We start from the raw sequence: 22588 nt of genomic DNA, 5'->3' as shown, positions 1-22588 counted from the left end.
ATTCGTCTATGGACTTTGAAGCCAGTTTGCACACGTTTGGGTTTGTTTCGTCGTAAGAACTGAACTGATTTGGACCAAATTGCCTCTTCTGTGGAGGAGAAACTGCTGAAGTGTTCGTCTGCAGGATTATCGGTGGTTCCACCAGAACTATAGGGTTTGTTGTTTCTGAAGAAACTGTGAGGATTCTACTGTGAGTTTTGGAGTCCAACAGAAATAAAAGGTGCTGCTTCGCTTGTTGCCTTCGCTGTAAAACCGGAAACTGTCCAATTTTCAAAATATTACAACTTTAATCTCATAAAAGTACGACTTTATTCTCGTTAAATAATGAGTTTTTTTAAAACTACGACTTTATTTTCATTATATAATGACTTCACTCTTGAAATATTACGACTTTATTCTTGCAGTGAGTGTTTTTATTTTCTCATGCGGCCCTAATACGCCGTTGTACTATTGTATCAGCACGATTTGAAATTTTTCCTTTTGAACAAATGGTTGAATTTTTATGAATATTTCAAATAAATCATGCATTCAGACCAAGGTTATTACACTGGGTTACAAAAAAATGTTTTTTGCAAGTTGTCTAGGTTTTTTCAACTGAATTAGGACCATTTTGCACCGCTAAATCCAAAAATGACATCTGTTTTTCTCAGTCAGGTCAGGTTTTTTTGCTAATTTGATTTAGAAAAATTTGATCTTCTCACAAAATATAATAATTACTACCAAAATAAGATTGGTAAGCACACTTTATGAAACTTGTGACTTGATTCCTGTTAGGTACAATGGTGTATTCACTGCAGATGTAGCAGAATACGTCAGGCTTATTTTTGCAAGATCTTCTAGTCGAAGCCATTTCATTCACCTGTAATATTAAAAAAAACATTAATCATAAATTGGCAAAACTAAAATCTTCAGAACTCGTTTATTGCAAGAAATATGAAAGAATTTTGTATCATATGATGTGAAAATGCCCATAAATGTAAGCAAAAATGTTAAAAAGCCAATATGTAGCATAGTTCAGAAAGTTGACCTGATTGAGCAAAATTAATGTGATTTTTGGATTCAGCACACCAAAATTATCCTAAATCAGCTCAAAAAACTTAAACAATAAATTTGTTGTTGACCAGTGTTATCGTTAATGAAAACTAACAAAATGACAAAAACTAGAATTGTAAAAACATTTTCGTTAACTGAAATAAATAAAAACTATTATTAAAAGAAAAAAACGATAACTAACTGAAACTGTATTGTGCGTTTACAAAACTAACTAAAACGTATGAAAATTATGGATCAAATTCCCTTCGTTTTCGTCTTTGTCAAAGTTGGATTAATATGAAATCGATTTATTTCCCTCAAGCAATTTTAGCTGCTGGCACCATATGATATTTAACGGTCTGTCATTTCTCGTCACTTGTGGTTTAGAGTCGTCTTCTGCTCCCCACTCTACCTGGAAACATGGAGAGTAAAGTTGGGAGAAAGCAGAGTCCTGTCTGGGATTTATTTGAATTCGACGGAGAAGAAGAGAAAAGATGTAAAAAAAAACAACCCTAAAACTAAACTAAAACTAAGCATTTAGATAACAAAAATTAATAAAAACTACCAAACCTGCTCTAAAAACTAATTAAAACAAACTGAATTAGAGAAAAAAAAAGTCTAAAGTAAATAAAACTAAACTAGAATGAAAAATCCAAAACTATTCTAACCTTGATTCTGACACATCAGGGGTTAAAGGGTTAACCTGCAGTTACAGTTCATAATTGTAGAGCATTATGGGAGGTCTTGTGCTGATGTTCAGCTCTGTGTTACAGCAGAATTCAGGGAGGAACCGACGCTCAGAGATGAAAGCTTTGGGCTGAACTCCGAAGCTTTCATCTGCTGCTTTAATGACAGCCGAACAGGAAGCTCGTCTGGCATTATTTCATTAGGGTCTGATGTAATTACTTCCTCTGCAGACCACAGTACATGTCCGGTCAGTGACCTACCACAGCACTGATTACACTCATGAGCTCCTGAAGATTTTACTGCAGGACGTTTACAGGTTATTTAAGCCGTAAAGACCTAAACAGCCACCGGCAACCAAAACAATCTACTGATCTAAAAGGTTTAATAACTTCTGAAACACTAAACCTATCAATGTGTTAAAACAATTTAGGTAAAATACAGTTATTCATCTTTTCATGGTCATCACATATGACCCATTTGGACGTTCAGAGGCTCCGTAGTAACCATGGAAACACCATCATCTTCTACAACATTGATTCACCAGTAAAACCCATGGAGTTGGATCAATGACAGTGGATGGACACACTGGGTTTATGATCAGTTAATGAGAGATTTTACAAAAAAAAAGAAAAAAACGTCACTTCTCCTTCAGTTTTTTTCTGTTTTGATATAATAACCTTTGAATTTACACTGAGCTTTTATGGACATCTACATCACAGGTGTCAAACATGCGGCCCGGGGGCCATAAACCGGCCCACCAAAGGGTCCAATCCGGCCCCTCGGATTAATTTGTGAAATATAAAAATTATAATGAAGATATTAACAATCAAGGATGTGAAAATCATTTTATGACCTAAAATGATTTAGGTCATGATTTGATTCAATCTGAAGTGTGCCAGACCAGTAAAATACAATCCTAACAACCTATAAATAATGAAAAACGCACATTTTTGTCTTTTTTTTGGTGTTTAAAAAAAAAAAGTAAAATTACGCAAATATGTTTATATTTACAGACTATCCTTTTACAAAAAATTTGAATAACCTGAACAAATATGAACAATGAACAATATGAAATTTCTTAAAGAGACGCATGTAGAATTTTACCAATATTCTGCCTGTTACTAAATATTTTGCGTATTTGTTAGATCCATTGTGATCTGTAAGTTGTGATGCACATGTATAAGGCATAATATTGTTAAAATTGCACTTATTTTTCTTAAGAATTTTCAGCTTGTTCATATTTGTTCATATTACGTTCAAGTACAGTTTGTAGATGTAAAGATTTTCATAACGGAATTTTACTTTTTTCACTCAAAAACATAGAGAAAACTTTGGTGTGGACATTATTTATAAGTTCTTAACCTATTATTTATATTATTTTACTGGTCCGGCCCACTTTAGATCATATTAGGCTGAATGTGGCCCCTGAACTAAAATGAGTTTGACACCCTTGGTCTACATGATCAGTGAGTTAAACATAGGAAAACAGATGATTTTCACGGGAAAAAATGCAAAATACAGAGAATAATATTATAATAAATGGTGATAAATCACTTAGGAAAGGTTAAATAGAGACAAAAATCCATTTGGGAACTGACACAAAAGTCCCACTGGGCCTTTATGGGTTAATTCTCAGAATTTCACATTTTGACCCAAGACAGTATCTGAGAAACTTCAACCAACTGGCACTTTGGACTGAATTTTTCTGTTTTAGTAACTCAAATTCAGTAAAGTTGACCTACTTTTATTCTGGAAGCATTTGACTTGCAGACCAGTGGTATCCAGTTCCAGTGGAAGGATCTTATCTCTTTGCTTTGTTAAATCCCAGTGGAGACTCTTTTTTTTTTCAGCTGGGTTGTGTTCCTTCAAACTGTAAACGCAGTTTTCCTTTACACTTCGACATAAGGGATGACTGATGCGTGTATGTTACATAAATGACAATAAATGCAAATCAGCTAAAATTTCCTTAGGGGGTCAAATGAGTGGCCATTTTTGTCCAAAAAAAAAAGTTGTAAGAAAGGCATAGAACTGTGTTGAAATAATGCTAATACATTTGTGCACAGACTACTGATATTATTTGACAGTGGAAGCTATATTTTCAGAAACACTGGATTTTGAATAGCACGTGTATGTGAAAACTTTCGCTGGTGGACGGACGTGACATTACCCATGATGATCTGGTCAGTACCAGTACTTTATTAGAAATAAACTTATATACTTACTATTGCTAATTCTCCTCTTATTCATAAATGTTAGTATTGTGGATCTAAAACAATAACAGCTGACACAAAAACACAAAATGTGGCAGTGGACGGATGTGACATGGTTGTTACAGATCCCATCATACTGATGCTCGGCAGCCATGTCACCGTTTACACTAATGATCCCTGTGCAAAAACTAGGATCAGAATTATTTACTGTATAGTTTATCATCATACTAAAGAGGAAATAACAATATAGAATTGTTATTTCTTTATAAAAATGCTTATTATTAGAAAACTGTTGATTTAAAAAGTGACGTGTGACTAGGGATGTAACGATTACCAGTATTACGATAAAATGCGGTAAAATTGCAGATGGTTAGTATTACTGTTTAAATTCTAATTAACATGATAACTGTGTTTGATTACCGCACTTTTCCAGAGAAAACACCTATGTAAAGATCTGCTTTTATGTCAAATATTTGAGTATAGTTTTAATTGATTCCAATTTTAATTTTCTATATCCAATATTTAGAACCAATATTCACTTTTAAAGTCTTTAAAAAGGTTTGTTAAGCATCTGTGTGTTATTTATGCAATAAATTATATACGATTTTCACATAGGATTTTATATATTTTTTGTGTTTTCTGTCCTTTTATGTTGATATAGTAGGTTTAAGTGGATAAATAATAGGCAGAGGATATAAATGAAGTTGTGCTGAAAAAAAAGATCCCAAACATGGGTATAGTAAACATTTGTTTATATAGTATATGAAGACAAAAATCAAAAATACTGAAAAATGGCCAAAATAGGCTCAGACCACTGAAGGTTAATATTTGAATGTTTCTGCAACAGAAAGTGCATTGTGCCGATTATTTCATTTGTTTTTTGGGGGTTTTTTTGTTTTGTGTTTTTTCAAAATACAACTTGGTTAAATTATTTCAGTGTGTGTATCAGTACTTTTTGAACATTTTGAGCACAATTTCAACAATACCGCGATAATAATGACAACCGAGATAATTTTGGTCACATTAACCGTCATGTGAAATTTTCATATCGTTACATCCCTATGTGTGACATTCTTAATGTATGTATTGGCGTAACATAAGCAGGATGGATCAGCACCATACTCCATATCGAACCTGTAAAAATAAAACATGCGATATGTAGGATAGAATCTTGTAAGAAAAATTGTGGAATCTAAAAGAATAGAATATTTGTTTTTCAGGTAAATTCAGTTCAAATATAACTTGGCTATTTGTGACATGAAAATATAGCATTAATTGTGATGAAATTGGACATTTTTGAGCTGAAAACAGTTCATATGACCATCAACATGTTGCAACAGAACTGAAATCCTGTAAATTTGCAGAACTTGCATTTACCAACACAAAGTTCCTTTGGGGATTCACTTCTATTGATTTCTTATGCACAAAGACATAAAGAAGACCTCTAAGCAAATTTTAGCCGAAATGCTTTATACGTAATTTAAAGACTTTTACAGCACCCAGTAAACTGCAGAGATAATATAACATTGAAAATATAATTTGATGCTGAAGTATAGAGTAAATCTGATTAGTGTTAGTGTAAACATGCACACACAGCTGATACTGTAGGTACTGTATAAAACATGCACAGCCACTTCTTTTTACGACTGTTTGTACTTTTCTTTTGTATTTATGTTAAATGAAGTTTGTATGTTATGAGGTAAAAAAAAAGTACTAATGCAAAGGAAAAGGAAAAAGTGATTGAGACTGCATTTTCCTTGATAAACCAGCAAATAAACTGAAATTACAATTATTGGCCAAATTATTCACAAAATTATGCAGAATTAATCTTACATTAAGGAGTTGATGAGTTCATGTAAATACAGAGGAGCTAAAAATAAACTACATATTTGATCCAACTTATTTAATGTGATATTCTCTGTTAAAATGAGAAACTGGTATTGAAAAGTTCTATTTAGGAGCCAACACTGAAGTCTGAGTAATGACAGTGGTACTGAACATTTTGGAGCAGAATCCAGCCCTTGATTTAACAAATACTGCAATAAAGAACATTCATATTTCTGTATTTTCTGCTATTTGAATATGGAGTTGGTTTTTCAGGGTGGAGGGTTTGTTTCTTCACATCTATACCGCAGAAGTTCATTCTTGCAACATAATATTTCATCCTTTTGTCATCATTGTTTTCTGACCCAGTGTTCACTTCTGCACTGGGACAAATCTAATCGGTTATGGTTAAACACATTATGTGGTTGTGTTGTCAAAGTATTTTTTACATTTACTGACACAAGATAAGTCATACTGTTAGCCTCATACCATAGGGTCATACACTATACGGACAAAAGTATGTGGACACGTTGAGTTCAGGTGTTTCTTTTCCAACAGGGGTCTGGGATACAAAACAATAATGACTAATGTCAGAATATAGTTTTATATTGGGATAAATATCATTGCATTGGTTAGTTTTGTTTGAATTGTTATCTTTGTTTCCAAAATGCCTCAGAGATGGTTTTGACTTAATTTCTCTCAACATTTGTTTCTTTCTTTTTATCCATGACTTTGATTTTATATGTTCTTCCTCTAAATTTCTAAAATATTTTTCATGTTCTGACTGTAAATAATGATGTTCTACCACAACTAGCCATCTACTTTCATCACATCTCGCTTAGGAAGAAAAATGTCCCATTAAACTTTAAGGAAATATTGATGTTTCTAAACTATATGGACAAAAATATTGGGACACATCATATCTACAGGTGTAAGGCATCCTGTTCATGATGATTTGAGATAAAAACATCAATATCTATGATATTTATCACATTATAAATTGAGTCCAGCGAGGCAAACACGACCCCTTTCTGCAACACCTTCTTAGTGGTTAGAAAAAAGTTACCAGTTCAACCTATACAAACCCAAACATTCACCGGTGACACAGACCATCTACTGATATAAACTGTTTAATACCTGTTGATCCACTAATCCTATCAATACAGGTAAATAATTAGTATAAAATACAGTTATTCATCTTTTCATGGTCATCAGATTTGACCCATTTGGACGTTCAGAGGCTCCGTCGTTACTGTGGAAACACCGTCATCTTCTACAACATTGATTCACCAGTAAAACCCATGGAGTTGGATCAATGACAGTGGATGGACACGCTTGTTTTTACATTCAGTTGGCAATATCTTTGCAGAAAAAGTAACTTTTTCTTCATTTTTCTCTATTTTGATATAATTAACTTTGAAAATATTCTGAGTTTTTATGAACATCTACATGATCTGTGAATTAAATAAAGGAAAAGACATGATTTACATCAAAAAATGCAAAATGGAGAGGATAATATTATTTTTAAAAAACTGGTGATAAATCAGTTAAACAAGGTAGAAATAGAGAAAAAAATCATTCGGAAACTGCCACAAAAGTAGCACTGGGTCTTTATGGGTTAAGTTGAGACACTGCAGTTAAATGATAATGTTTAAATTTATTAGAATTTTTTGAGGGGGCAAGGTGATTTATGATTAGCATTGCAGGTGTAGCTGCCTTTTTCCCAACAAAAACAATGTGTGAATGGAAACAATGCATTGCTTTTTTTGTTGTCTGCATCAGTTTATGTTGGCAGCAAGACAAGAAAAACATCAAATATTTAAATATTGCAAGTCTTATCTTTATCACAATATTCAATAATATTATCGCATGTTTTCCTAACATCATGCAACCCTCATATCTCCAAATCCTCTTCCTTTTCAAATGTGGGTCAATGATACAGGGGTTGGACAAAATAATGGAAACACCTTAAAAAATCAACAAAATATAATTTAATATGGTGTAGGTCCGCCTTTTGCGGCAATTACAACCTCAATTCTCCGAGGTATTGATTCATACAACTTGTGAATTGTTTCCAAAGGAATTTTAAGCCATTCTTCAGTTAGAATACCCTCCAACTCTTTTAGAGACGATGGCGGTGGAAATCGACGTCTTACTTGAATCTCTAAAACTGACCATAAATGCTCAATAATGTTGAGGTCTGGGGACTGTGCCGGCCATACGAGATGCTCAACTTCATTAGAATGTTCCTCATGCCATTCTTTAACAATTCTAGCTGTATGGATTGGGGCATTATCATCTTGAGGTGAAGGTGTTTCCATTATTTTGTCCAACCCCTGTATGTTGTCATTAATACAGATGGAAAAGCTCAGGTCTTTGAGGACCTGTTCTGTCAACACTTGTCTCTGATTCTCACATACTTGAAGGAAGTTAGATTTGACTAAGGATTATATCTGTATACCAGTGACTGTCTTCTGCCCCTCTTTCTTTCTTTCTTTCTGTAAGGACTGAATACTTAATTAGTTGTTAAACACATCTGAGCCATTCCTTTTGTGTTTTAATGTAACTGAAAACTGCAAAATAAAAAAAGTAAAATTAGAAAAGCACTCGGAGAGCGCAGACCTATGCCAAGGCAGGTCAGTGCCCCCCCGACCACCACCAAAATTTAATCATTTGTTCCTTGTGCCAGTATCAACATTTCCTGAAATTTTCATCCAAATCCATCCATAATTTTTTGAGTTATCTTGCATATGGACAGACAAACAAACCAACGCCGGCAAAAACATAATCTCCTTGGCGGAGGTAAAAAAAAAAAAAAAAGAAGAGGAAGAAAAGAAACACCTAAATTCAACATGTCCCAATACTTTTGTCCATATAGTGCATGACTTAGACCAGTGGTTCCAACCTTTTTTTGTCTCCTGACCCCATTTTAACAACACACATTTCTGGTGACCCCAGACATTCAAAATGGAGACATTTCTTTTGCTAAAATTAATTTGTTATTGATCAGGTAATAGTTTGCTATACTATGTTTATATACAAGAAATGTTAATTGACTACGAGCCAGCACGCAGCCTTAGATCCTCGGGCAGAGGGCTCCTAGCTGTTCCGAAGTCGAGGCTTAAATCAAAAGGTGACCGGGCATTTTCCATCAGGGCCCCTCGACTTTGGAACGGCCTGCCCGAGGAGATAAGGCTTGCGGAATCAGTAACATCTTTTAAATCACTTCTTAAAACACATTTTGATAGAATTGCTTTTATGTGATGTCTACTGCCTTTTTAACCTTAATTTTTAGTTTTAATTTTAAATTTGATCTTGTTTGATAATTAACTTGTTCATACATCTCTCTAGTTGTGTTGCTTCTGTTTTAGTGTTTTTATTTTATTTTCTTCGTGTATCCTGCTGTTGTGCCCTCTGTCAAAGCACTTTGTAAACTTTGTTTTTAAAGGTGCTATACAAATAAAGTTATTATTAAAGTTATTATTATGTTGCAAATAAAGGTTAATTTTAGAGGACATTTAGTCTATATAATGTATATTATTCTGGACGGAGGCAGAAAAGCCAGGTGTAGATTACTGCACAAAGGGAGAATTTGATTTTCCTTGGTCAGGATATGTACAGTCAGTCCAGCTTGGATTTACAAGGCTGACAATTAATACTGAACAAACAAGAACTCAAACTATGAATTATGAAAGAGCTGCAGCATCTGAAACCGACCACAATGAACATTTGACAGATAAACAGAACCACAGTGCTGCAGTTTCAGACTCACAGTTTGTCTTTTATGGATAATGATTGTCTTTGTCAACTCAACATATATTTTTATTAGCAAGTTTTTGTTTTTTCATCAATTACTAGAAATTTCAGGCGACCCCATTTGAATTCCAGGCGACCCCACATAGGGTCCCGACCCTAAGGTTGAAAAACACTGACCTAGACAATTATGCTATGAGGCTAACGACACAGAAACCAGCCCTTCTTTTATGTCCTGTCCTCATGTTCCTGTTGAGCTGAAGGTCAAGGTCACAGTGTGGTCACAGGTCTGAGCCAAAAACAACAGGCCTATTGAACATTTAACCGCATCGAAACCCAGGCACGCACGCACGCACACACACACACACACACACACACACACACAGACAAAGACAAACACAACCCCAGTGTGTCAACAACCCACAGTATCAGGACCATAGAGGGGGGACTTTCTCACAGCGCTGTTCTGAGTCCTCCTACCTGTTTGTGGTCGAAGTCCATGACCCCGACACAGTACACTCTGGCTCCAAACCCTCTGGCTTTGTCAGCCTTAGGAGTACAACACACACAGAGAAACATGATGAAATGGTATATTCACATCACTGCCTACTGTCTTTGAAAACACAGATCATTGGAAGTTCCCTAAACCAGCCGTTTATGACCCCACCCCCTAAAAGGAAGGCGAGGGGTTTTGTTTTTGGTTCGGTTTGTTTACATTAGATTAGATAAGCTTTATTACAGACTCATGGTCCACATTAAAAAGCAAACGGATAAATACAACCACAATAAAAAAGAAAACCTCTGCACTTTCAAGAGGCAGTCATACTAATGATTCCAGAACAGAGATGTGTAACGTACACCACTATATGCAAGATTAGTCAGCAATAAAATTACAGTATTCTCTGAATGATATTTGTTTGTTTTCACTTTAGCAGCAAAACAATTAGTTGAATTCATACCAAACTGGGTTAATAGATTGCCAGTGGGGATGTAAGGATTACCGGTATAACGATAAACCGTGGTAAAATTCCTGACGGTTAGTATTACCATTTAAATTCTAATTATCATGATAATTTAGTAGTAGTTAGATTACCATACTAATAATAGTTTGATTACCATACTTTAAAAATTAATGGTAAGGCACATTTCCTGGAGAAGCAGCAGCACACCAGGCGCTATCTATCTATCTATCTATCTATCTATCTATCTATCTATCTATCTATCTATCTATCTATCTATCTATCTCTGAAAAAGAAACTCAAACAACTCAAACTTATATGGAAAATGGTCAAACAGTGGCCATAAGGTGACACCTTTAATGCACATTTGTATATTTGATTGTTTACATGTTAATATTTTAATGTTTCTGCCAACAGAAAGTACACTGTGGCTATTATTTAAATTTTATTTATTTATTTATTTATCAAAATACAACTTGGCTAAATTATTTCAGAGTGTGTATCAGTACTTTTTGAACATTTTGAGCACAATTTCAATAATATCATGATAATAATGATAACTGTGATAATTTTGGTCACACTAACCATAATATGAAATTTTCATATCATTATATCCCTAATTGCCAGTGACTCAGAATAGATCTGATTACATTTTGGGAAAAGTAGGTCAAAGTTCAACTGTTTTATTCCATCCATTATCTTCCGCTTTATCCGGGGCCGGGTCGCAGGGGCAACAGTCTAAGCAGGGACGCCCAGACTTCCCTCTCCCCAGACTCCTCCTCCAGCTCTTCCGGGGGGACCCCAGGGCGTTCCCAGGCCAGCCCAGAGACATAGTCTCTCCAGCGTGTCCTTGGTCTTCCCCGAGGTCTCCTCCTGGCGGGACATGCCCAGAACACCTCCCCAGGGAGGCGTCCAGGAGGCATCCGAGACAGATGCCCGAGCCACCTCAGCTGACCTCTGTCGATGTGGAGGAGCAGCGGCTCCACTCCGAGCTCCTCCCTGGTGACTGAGCTCCTCACCCTATCCCTAAGGGTGTGCCCAGCCACCCTACAGAGGAAACTCATTTCCGCTGCTTGTATCTGGGATCTTGTCCTTTCGGTCATGACCCACAGCTCATGACCATCAACTGTTTTATGAATTTTTAAAATCTTTTTTCTTCTCCCATTTACTTATAATCGGCACAAATTTCACAAGTCTATAAAAATATCAGTGTTGTTTCATTTACTTCAAACTTGGCACATATATAGAGGCAGTTGATATGACATCAGCACATGCATAGACGTGATGACATCAGCTGGATCAACGCCAAAATAAGCTACAATATGTGCGAGGGGTAGGGTTTGTTGTGCCTGGAACCACCTGTTTTCATTTAACTACCTCATTTTTTACATTGTGAGTGTTTTATTTCAGTGTGATACCTCATCTACACTCAGTGCAAAAGGGTAAACCTCCAGTTTGCCATCAGTCAGAACAATGATGATGCTGGACGATGGTGAAGTTTGCTTCTTCATCTGCTCCAACACCTAAAAATAAGTAACAGAAAATCAGAAGAGGAATAGTTTCTGGCCTTATCCATGTGTCTGTCATCCACCTGTATAATATGTTCATAGTATTTAAATTGTATAGTATGTTAATATCACATTAATCTATATATATTATGCCATTATCCACAGGTATAATATGTCCATCATCTGTATATTATGTCTGTACCGTTCTAATATGTCCATTAACACATTCATTGTACTTTAATACTGTTTACTGTAATCTGTTTATTAATCTGTACATAGTAATCCATATAGTATATTTATAGCATCCCAAAATCTATCCTGTATATTTATACTGTATATCTACTGACTGCACTTAAGGATAGATCTGATCTAATCTAATCTAATCTAAATTAATGTAATATAATATAATGTAGTCTAATCTAATCTAATCTCTTCTAGTCTAGTCTAACCTAATTTAATCAAATCTAGTCTAATCTCTTCTAGTCTAGTCTAACCTAATTTAATCAAATCTAGTCTAATCTAATCTAATGTAATCTAGTCTAGTCTAATCTAATATAGTCTAGTCTAATATAAACTAATCTAAATTAAACTAATCTTAATCTAGTCTAATCTAATCTGGTCTAATCTAATCTGGTCTAATCTAATTTAATCAAACCTAGTCTAATCTAATGTAATCTAGTCTAATCTAATCTAATCTAATCTAATCTAATCTAATCTAATCTAGTCTAATATAACTTAATCTGATCTAATCTAGTCTAATATAATCTAATGTAGTCTAGTGTAGTCTAGTCTACTCTAAAATAGACTAATCTAAATTAAACTAATCTAATCTAATCTAATAGTGGTTATCAATCAATCAAACTTTATTTTTATAGCACTTTTCATACATGGTACATGTCGCACAAAGTGCTTCACATCAAACCCCCCACTGTCCTGCAGCTGCAACTAAAAATAAAAGCAACAAAGTAAAATTTTACAGTAAAAATTTAATTAAAAGCTAAACTAAAAAGATAAGTTTTGAGTTTACTTTTAAAAATATGAACACTCACAGCAGACCTCAGGTCCTCAGGTAGACTGTTCCATAGTTTGGGGCCATAAAAACTGAATGAGGCCTCACCATGAGTTTTGGAGTGGACTCTAGGAACAGTTAAGAGATGACTACCTGAGGACCTGAGGGTCCGCGAGGGCTCATATGTTAAAAGCAAATCAGATAAATATATAGGGCTAAGACCATTAAGAGTTTTAAAAACCAATAAAAGCACTTTAAAATCAATCCTGAAGCTCACAGGGAGCCAGTGCAGAGACCTGAGCACTTATGTGTAGGATAAAGTCCTAGTTGTTTGTAGAACAGATTAACTGAGGTCAATTCTCCCTTTGGTTCTTTAACTCTAAGTGCCAGACAGTTAAGGGGCTAATACGCCTTAAAAGTGCCACAGAATTTGGCCGTGTTTCAGTATTTCGCGTCGTTTTTATAATATTTGAAGAATCCTGCAGGAAACCGCTCGGTAACATCCGACCGATTGCTGATTAGATCCAAAACGCACCGGACACAGCCGATTCATTATTGATCGTAATTTGCATAATTTATAATAATAATAATAATAATAATAATAATAATAATAATCTTTATTTATATAGCACTTTTCATACATTAAAAACTGTAGCACAAAGTGCTTTACATATCAGTTTAAAAATCAGTACCGCCCCCCACCCACACCCACCCACTCACCCGCGCACACACACACACACACACACACACACACACACACATATACATGCAAACCCACAAGCTCACACATACTTAAGAAGACTGACTGAGCACGAGTAGACCAGAACAAAAATGTACAAGTAAAAGTAAAACATCAATTTAGGAGGCGCTGTCTCAGGGAGCCATCCGCACCAGGATGCAGCCGCCGTTCCCGGCGACCAGGGACCAGCAACACAGCCCCGCATCCCAACTAGTGGGAGAGGGCCAACTGGGACCCCCACCCACCAGAAAGGAGCAGACCCCAGTGAGAGAAGCCGCCACAGCCCCCGGAGTCCACAGCCACCCCCCGGCATGGAGGGCTCCCTCTGATGAAACACCGGAGAATAAGAAACATTAAAAAGATATAAAAATATTATTCGGTCGCGTGACCTCAAATTCCCGTCTGCTTGGTCTCAAAAGGGGGACACAGAAAGAATGTCATCGAAATGTGAGAAAGAAATGGGGGTGGATGGTTTGTTTGTACACAAATATGGCATGTTCTCCAAAGCCGATCTGATCGGCCCGTGGCACCTTACAGGCTGTTTTCGTAAAGCCGATTTAATCGGCCCATGGCACTGAAAGTGTTAAAACCATGCATAGATTTAATATGTATTCTAGTCTGTTTCCTTTCAGTCACGTTCTCCTCACAGATGGAAGTTCAGTGAGTTTACTTACTGCTTTCAAGCCTTCATGCATGTAGGTCTCACCAGCAGGTTTGATTTGGCTCAGCATCTTCAGACCTTCGTCAATCTCAGATCTACACCGTCACATCACAGAACATTAGACAGTTCAGTTCAATGATGATAAGCACCAGTTTCATTAGTCAGGTAAGGATCAAAGTTAGAGTGCACTGTGGGAAAGAATGATTACATAAATTAAAACGGTACCTGTCTCCGGTTAGTGGTAATATTACAGCTGCTCTGGCAGAAAAAACTATGTAGGAGACCCGCATTCTGGGACTGAAACACAGAAAAACAGATTCAAAGAGTTTCATTGTCATATGTACAGTAAACAAACAGGTTTCCCCGTACAATGAAAATCTGACTTTGCTGTCCACATTGAATGTCAAGAGAATTTAAGATATGAAAAAAAGACTGATCTGCCTTGGTGGAGGTCTGCGCTTTCTGAGTGCTTCTAGTTCATAATGTTCCTATACAATTACTCAAACTTTAAGTATGTTTTATGTTTTACTTTTAATACTTTTCTAACATTTTCAGAGTATTTTGCAGAACTTTTACTTTTGAGTCCAGTACTTCTACTACTTCCTCTCAGCTCTCAAATAAGGGGAAGACCAGATACTACATTTTGTGGATATTTTTATCACTGCTCGTTTTGGTTCTATTTTTTGACATGTGTGTGTTTTCAGTCACTGAATGGAGACACATGGTTTGAGTTAAGTTTAACCACTGATTCAAACACATGATAAAAAACATAATTTCACATAAAGGCCTTTGAAAATAAATGAAAAACCCTTAGTTTAACACACAGGAAAAGTACCAAACATGTGGCTCCTTCTTTCAATAACCTTTGATAGCTGGACGACCAAACCCACTGCCCATGAACACAGGTGTGGAATTGAACCTGTCACTGGTGTTTCCTACGTCTTCACCTCAGGCTGTGAAAGCAGACGGGTCTGTCTGCTGTGGTCAACACCACCTTCAACATCCGGCTGGATGTGTCGCTCTTATATTTAGTAACCGACTATTAAACCTAAAGATATCAAACACACCCACTTCACCAGGACCCAGAGGGCTTTGATGTCTGCAGCCCAGAATAGACATGCCCTACTTTCTGTCCACGACCACTATTTACACTGTCATTTAAAGGCCCTGTGCTCTTTGTTTTACAGTGGGGGTTCATTTTACTACGTCTGTGAATAAAGGTGTAGATTCTCAGTCATGTAGATCAGTGATTCTCAACTGGTCTGGCTTCAGGACCCACTGTCACCCCTCAGTGACAAGCTGTGACCCACAGTGATAACAGTTAAACTTCTCAAATGTTTTTAATAAAACGATGGTGTGTTTTAACCCTTTCATGCATGAATTATGAGAACCTTAATCAAGATTTTTTTCCTGAGCGTTTTCATTCCTCTTTAGGCATAAAAAAACAATGTGATTGATTTTTTTTTTTTTTTTTTTTATGAACATATTTTTCATGGCACTACAAAAATGTCCACTCAGCTGAACACCATCTGTTTAATTTTTTAAGCTCAGAAACACGCATTTACTGACATACTGTGTGAAAACTATGAAATAAAAACATTTTTAACCTCCTGAGACCCAGCAATGCATTTTTGTTCTCTGTAGGGGACAAAAGTGTGACAGTTTCACTTAAAAATGCTATCCATTGTAAAGGACATTCCAATAAATAAATAAATAAATAAATAAAATGTATCTGAAAAAACAAACCAAAAAAAAACTGTTGCATTATGCAGTTTCCAATCAAGACAACTGTTTAATGGAAAAAAGCTAAAATTTTCATTTTCCTGGGTCTCAGGAGGTTAATGCTGCTAATCTGATGTTTTCTCACATTTGAACATACTATAATACTAGTTATTACTCACTCAGATAATATGCAAAAAAAACCCCTGTAAATTACAGTCTAATAACAATTTGCAATTGATTTAGATAAAAGAACAGGAAAGTTACAGTAATGGTATGAATGTCAGTGTATGGGATGATGCATAAGTGTCCACTGTGTTGGCTGATATGGAACTAAAACAACAAAACTCATGAATATACAAGAGAACAGCTGGAGAATAACTGTCCACTGCAGTGACTATGCATGAAAGGGTTAAACCTGAGATAAAACAGAATATCACAGTATGAGAACACAGCAGACCAGTTTGATGATAAACCAAACTGACCAGCAGGTGGCGATGATAAAGAGGGAAATATTCCCTTTAACACAATATTAGGTATATTTTAACCAAAACTAAAATGTGCACTCAGTTAAAAATTAAAAGTTCATTCAGTCACTTATTAAAGAACTAAACACACTGAGGTTTTTGTCCTTAATGGAGGTAAAACCATATCTGATGTCATTGTCATACCTGAGTTTAACCATGATTTGAACACAAACTTTTAGGTCTCCTAAGTGAGTCCGTTGTCCTACATGCATTCTGGTACATGACTTTCCCTTCTGCTGAGAGTTTGGGATATCGATACTAGATATTTCATGGAAGTAACTGGAGTTTGTTCTTCCCTTGAAGACATTTGATTAAACTCCTCAAAAGTGACCTCTAACTTCCTATATACAGCATCTTGGATCACAGGTGAAACATCTTCAGGAACCAAAATGAAGTTTACTTAGTATCTACTTAAGGCACTCAGGGTTTTTAAGAGGGTGACGAGAAAGAAGAGAAAGAGTGAATTTAAAGGAGTGATATTTTGCTTTTTTAAAATGGAATTCTTCATTTTCCAACATTTCCTTGTGGTCTCCATAAACTGTAAATGCTCTGCTTGGGTCTGAATTCTTCATTCATTCAACTCCACAGATCCATCTTCAATCCCTATTTCTGAGTAATGACATGAAAAAGGTCATTTTGAGCGCTGGCCCTTTAAATGCACATGACCCCACCCCCTCCAGGTTGTTGGCTGTGCTGATCTGTCATGTTCAACCAACAACTGAACATTTTCGGTAATGGGCTCCAAGTCTGGACATATTTTCAGTCTGGACTACAACCGCTGCTGCTGATAAACAATTATGTCGTACTCAGAGACATGTTCGTCTGAAGTCTGGACCTTATATGTGCAAATGTTGTGATGTAACTAGTTATAAAATGTAACAAATTAAGAAGGAATTAAAACAGGTTGTCGAAATCCACTGAATTTATGCTGGAATGAATACAAAGATAGTTTTGCAGCAGCTGGAGGGTTCAAATTCAAACTGTATGAACTATTAGGGTCCAAACATACAAACAAATGAACCACTGACTAATAAAAGTGGGTTTAAATAAATATGAGCCCTTTAAGAGAAAATATAAGAGCAGACACTTCACTTACCTGACAAACCTGCTCGTGAGCTGCTCCACAAATCCATAGATCTCATGCCAGTTTCCTGCCACGCTGCCTGACCTGCAAAGACAAGCATCACAGAGAAAAATGAAGACTTTAGATCACAGGTGTCAAACATGCGGCCCGGGGCCCAAAAGTGGCCCGCCAAAGGGTCCAATCCAGCCCCTGGGATGAATTTGTGAAAGGCAAAAGTTACACTGAAATTACACTGAAGATATTAAAAATCAAGGATATTAAAATAATTTTAGGTCAATTCAATGTAAAGTGGGTCAGATGAGTAAAATATTATCATAATAACCTATAAATAATGAAAACTGCAAATTTTTCTCTTTGTTTCAGTTTTACAAATGTTAAAATTACACAAAAATGTTTACATTTACAGACTAGCCTTTTACAAAAAATGTGAATAACCTGAAATGTCTTCACAGTACTTTAATTTGACAAACATTCTGCCTGTTACTAACTGTTTGGTGTATTTGTAGATTATAATGCACATGTATAAATTATAAACTAAGGCATAATATTGTTAAAATTGCGCTTATTTTTTAAAAGAATTTTCAGGTTGTTCATACTTGTTCATGTTATGTTTAAGTACTGTTCGTAGATGTTAACATTTTCATTACGGAATTTGACTTTTTTTTCACTCAAAAACATAAAGAAAAGTTGCAGTTGACATTAGTCATAAGTTGTTATCCTATTATTTATATTATTGTACTGGTCCGGCCCACTTTATTAAATATTAGGCTGTATGTGGCCCCCGAATTGAAATGAGTTTGACAGCCCTGATTTAGATTATATTAGATTCAACTTTATTATCATTACACATGTACAAGTATGAGGTACAATGGCAGATTTACTTACTGGCCCCTCATACCCCCCCAGTTTGAACATGTAAAATAATTTGAGGTACATGTGCTCTTGTTGGGATTCGAACCTTGGACTGCTGCATCGTAGACCATATCATTTATTACTGAGTAACCCATCCACATGTACATTAAAGTGCAAATGTATGTGCTCCAAAGCTCTCCTATGTCTTATATCGGAGTGGGGACTACTGTGCACGCACCATTTATGACGAGAGTCTATGTGATAAAGGGACTTAAATCTAAACTAAAGTCTAATCATGAAGAGACAACTGTCTACTCAAGCAGCATTTCGGTCTTAATGAAAAACAAATGGGCAGAAACAGAAGGTATGAATGTATTATTATACAGACGGAACAATAGAACTGCATGAACTGAATATGAAATATCTTTGAACACCAGTAGTGGCTTTTCCATTGGACATCTGCACAAAATTTTATTGATATTTAATAAATGTCAAAAAAACAGAAGTGCATAATGTCGGTTTTTCCATTAAATTACAAATGCGATGATTTGTTTACTTATTATCGCAAGATGACATTAGAAGTCATTCCATAAACATGGCGTTGGACATAAATATGTTGATTCACAGATATATTCATTATTATTATATAATACCCCTCTATCTTGTACTAAATTTAAAAATGATTCAGTTTCCCGGTGTGTCCACACATACCGTGCCATGTTTCTTTTAAAACTCTTCTTCTTCACTTGTAACGTCTGTCAACATCAATATTTTTTAAATTCACATGACTCTAGTTGCGGAAAAAGGTCTTTCCATTGCAGTTTTTTGTGATATTGCAATTGCGCTGCACCCAAAAAAACCACCTCTTGCCAGCGCAAAAACTTTTAATCAAAAAACAAGAGTTTTGGCAAAATTGTTTTTCGATTAGGTAAATTTTTATGCTTAAGTTATATTCACACAATTAGAAAAAGAGTAAATTAGTGTTTTTCAACCTTGGGGTCGGGACCCCACGTGGGGTTGCCTGGACCTCAAATGGGGTCGCCTGAAATTTCTAGTAATTGACAAAAAAAAATCCAAAAAAAACTTGTTAATAAAAAAATATATGCCGAGTTGACAGAGACGATCCCAATCCATAAAAGACATGACAAACTGTGAGTGTGAAACTGAAGCACTGTGGTTCTGTTTATCTGTCAAATGTTCATTGTGATCGGTTTCAGATGCTGCAGCTCTTTCAGAATTCATAGTTTGAGTTCTTGTTTGGTCAGTATTAATTGTCAGCCTTGTAAATACCTGTTCGACTGACTGTACATATATAACATACCATAACATAGTATAGCAAAGTATTACATGATTAAAATCAAATTAATTATAGCAAAAAAAATTGTCCCTTTTGAATGTCTGGGGTCGCCAGAAATCTGTGATGTTAAAATGGGGTCAGGAGACAAAAAAGGTTGGAAACCACTGGAGTAAATGAAAAAGCGACTAGTGATTGAGTGAATTAAAGCTGTCAAACACAGGCCTATACTTCTACTATATCCTGTTATTTCTAATTTTAAATGATTTGGAATGCAGTGAAAGGGTTGGGTAGGGTTGTGCCCCCACCCCACTGCATTTTACAGACTGGAACTACATCTGCTAAAGGACGTCCATCAGTCCTGGTGCATCTACAGCCTGTCCGTCCATGGGAGTGGATCTGTCCTTCACTGTGGTTCTCCCTCAGGTTTCTCTTTTCCCTCTGGGTTTTTGGAGTTTCTCTTTGTCCAGAAGGACGGTCTAAGGATGGGGGACGCCCGGGACATTAATCCATTCCCTTCATCTAGTGTTTATTTGACTGTTGTTTGTTTTCATATTCAACTAATTCTGTAAAGCCCTGTGAGGCAATTTTGTTGTGATACAGGACTGTACAAATAAAATTGAACTGAACTGCAAACCAATACCATAACCGAGGACAACCTTATTAAAGCTAACTCTGTGATTTGGTTCCAACAGTGGTCACATTAGCGAGGTTTAATTGTATTCATTTTATTAGTGTATAATAAAAAATATATATAAGCAGTTATATATGATTTGAAGCATTTATAATGCTAATTTTGCTTCACTTCACCCCCTTGAACCCCCACTAGGGCTCCAACCTTGGACCCCCGCCCCCCTTCCACTTTTTCTAGTTCCGCCACTGTATAGGATAAATTTCTGGGGTGCTATAAATATACTATATGGATTATTATATACAGTTTAATAAACATGACATATCTGATAAATATCACATATGGATTAATCTAAACCACAGGTGTCAAACATGCGGCCCGGGGGCCAAATCTAGCCCGGTAAAGGGTCCAGTCCGGCCCTTGGGATGAATGAATATGCAAAGATATTAACAATTCTTTTAGTTCAGGTTCCACATTCAGACCAATTCAATCTCAACTGGCCAGGACCAGTAAAATACTATCATAATAACATATAAATAATGACAACTTCAAATGTTTCTCGCTGTAAATGTAAATATTTTCGTGTATTTACACTAAAACAAAGTATAATTTCGCAAAAAATGTGAATAACCTGAACAAATATGAAAAACCTGAAATGTCTTAAGAGAAGTAAGTACAATTTTAACAATATTCTGCCTGTTATTAAATGCTTTGTGTATTTGTTGATCCACTGTGATCTGTAAGTTATAATGTACATGTGTAAATGATAAACTGAGGCAGAATATTGCTAAAATTACACTTATTTTTTCAGTTTGTTCATGTTATTCACATCTTTTCAATCAAATCATCAAAGTTTATTTCTGTAGCACTTTACAACAACATCTGGCCCTTTGGATGGATGTGTGAAATGCAAAAATTACACAAAGATGTTAATCATTTTAGTTCAGGTTCCACATTCAGACCAATATGATCTAAAGTGAGTTGGATCAGTAAAATACTATTGTAATAACCTATAAATACTCACAACTCCAATTTTTTCTCTTTGTAAATGTAAATATTTTCATGTACTTACACTAAAACAAAGTGTAAGTTTGCAAAAACTATGAATAACCTGAAATGTCTTAAGAGAAGGAAGTGCAATTTTAACAATATTATGTCTGTAAATGATAAACTGAGGAAGAATTTTGTTAAAATTACACTTATTTATTCATTTTGTTCATGTTATTCATATTCTTTTAAAGGATAGTTGGTAGATGTAAATATTTATATCATGTAAATTTACTTTTTTTGCTCTAAAATGCAGAAAAGTTTGGAGTTGACATTATTTATATATTATTATGTGATTATTTTACTGGTTGGGCCCACTTCAGATCAAATTTAGCTGAATGTGTCCCCTGAACTAAAAGGAGTTTGACACCCCTGATCTAAACCAAAGTGCAAAACAACAGAGTGAATCAAAGTCATGAACAGAAATGAAGAAATTCCACATCTTATCAAGTTAAAAAGATCCGAATCTAAGCAGAAATTCTGAATGGAAGTTGGTGGTTTTATTCTGTTCTTACATTCTTGACTTAAAAGTATAAACAGAACCGTTTCTTTAGAGCACAGGTGTCAAACATGCGGCCCGGGGGCCAAATCCGGCTCGCCAAAGGGTCCAGTCCGGCCCTTTGGATGGATGTGTGAAATGCAAAAATTACACAAAGATGTTAATCATTTTAGTTCAGGTTCCACATTCAGACCAATATGATCTAAAGTGAGTTGGATCAGTAAAATACTATTGTAATAACCTATAAATACTCTCAACTCCAATTTTTTCTTTTTGTAAATGTAAATATTTCTATGTATTTACTCTAAAACAAAGTGTAAGTTTGCAAAAACTATGAATAACCTGAAATGTCTTAAGAGAAGGAAGCGCAATTTTAACAATATTATGTCTGTAAATGATAAACTGAGGCAGAATTTTGTTACAATTGCACTTATTTATTCAGTTTGTTCATGTTATTCATATCCTTTTAAAGGATAGTTTGTAGATGTAAACTTTTCATAATGTAAATTTACTTTTCGCTCTAAAACATAGAAAAGTTTGGAGTTGACATTAT

The 22588-nt window shown here is 35.5% G+C and overlaps 1 protein-coding gene across 1 annotated transcript in view; it reads right to left on the bottom strand.

The window, feature by feature from the left end:
• The window catches only part of LOC115430445 (anthrax toxin receptor 2-like), a 58843-nt gene that overhangs the window by 35402 nt on the left and 853 nt on the right, over positions 1–22588 (bottom strand). Inside the window, exons 2-6 of the mRNA XM_030150454.1 lie at positions 17725–17796; positions 14608–14679; positions 14396–14477; positions 11884–11988; positions 9987–10055 (exon numbers count right to left, since the gene is read on the bottom strand). Coding sequence (XP_030006314.1) covers positions 9987–10055; positions 11884–11988; positions 14396–14477; positions 14608–14679; positions 17725–17796 — 400 coding nt within the window. The remainder of the gene's footprint in view (positions 1–9986; positions 10056–11883; positions 11989–14395; positions 14478–14607; positions 14680–17724; positions 17797–22588) is intronic.

Source organism: Sphaeramia orbicularis, chromosome 12, assembly GCF_902148855.1.
Source record: "Sphaeramia orbicularis chromosome 12, fSphaOr1.1, whole genome shotgun sequence".
NCBI lineage: Eukaryota > Metazoa > Chordata > Actinopteri > Kurtiformes > Apogonidae > Sphaeramia > Sphaeramia orbicularis.
The sequence above is the reverse complement of the archived record's forward strand: the minus strand, read 5'-3'. Positions and strand labels throughout refer to the sequence as shown.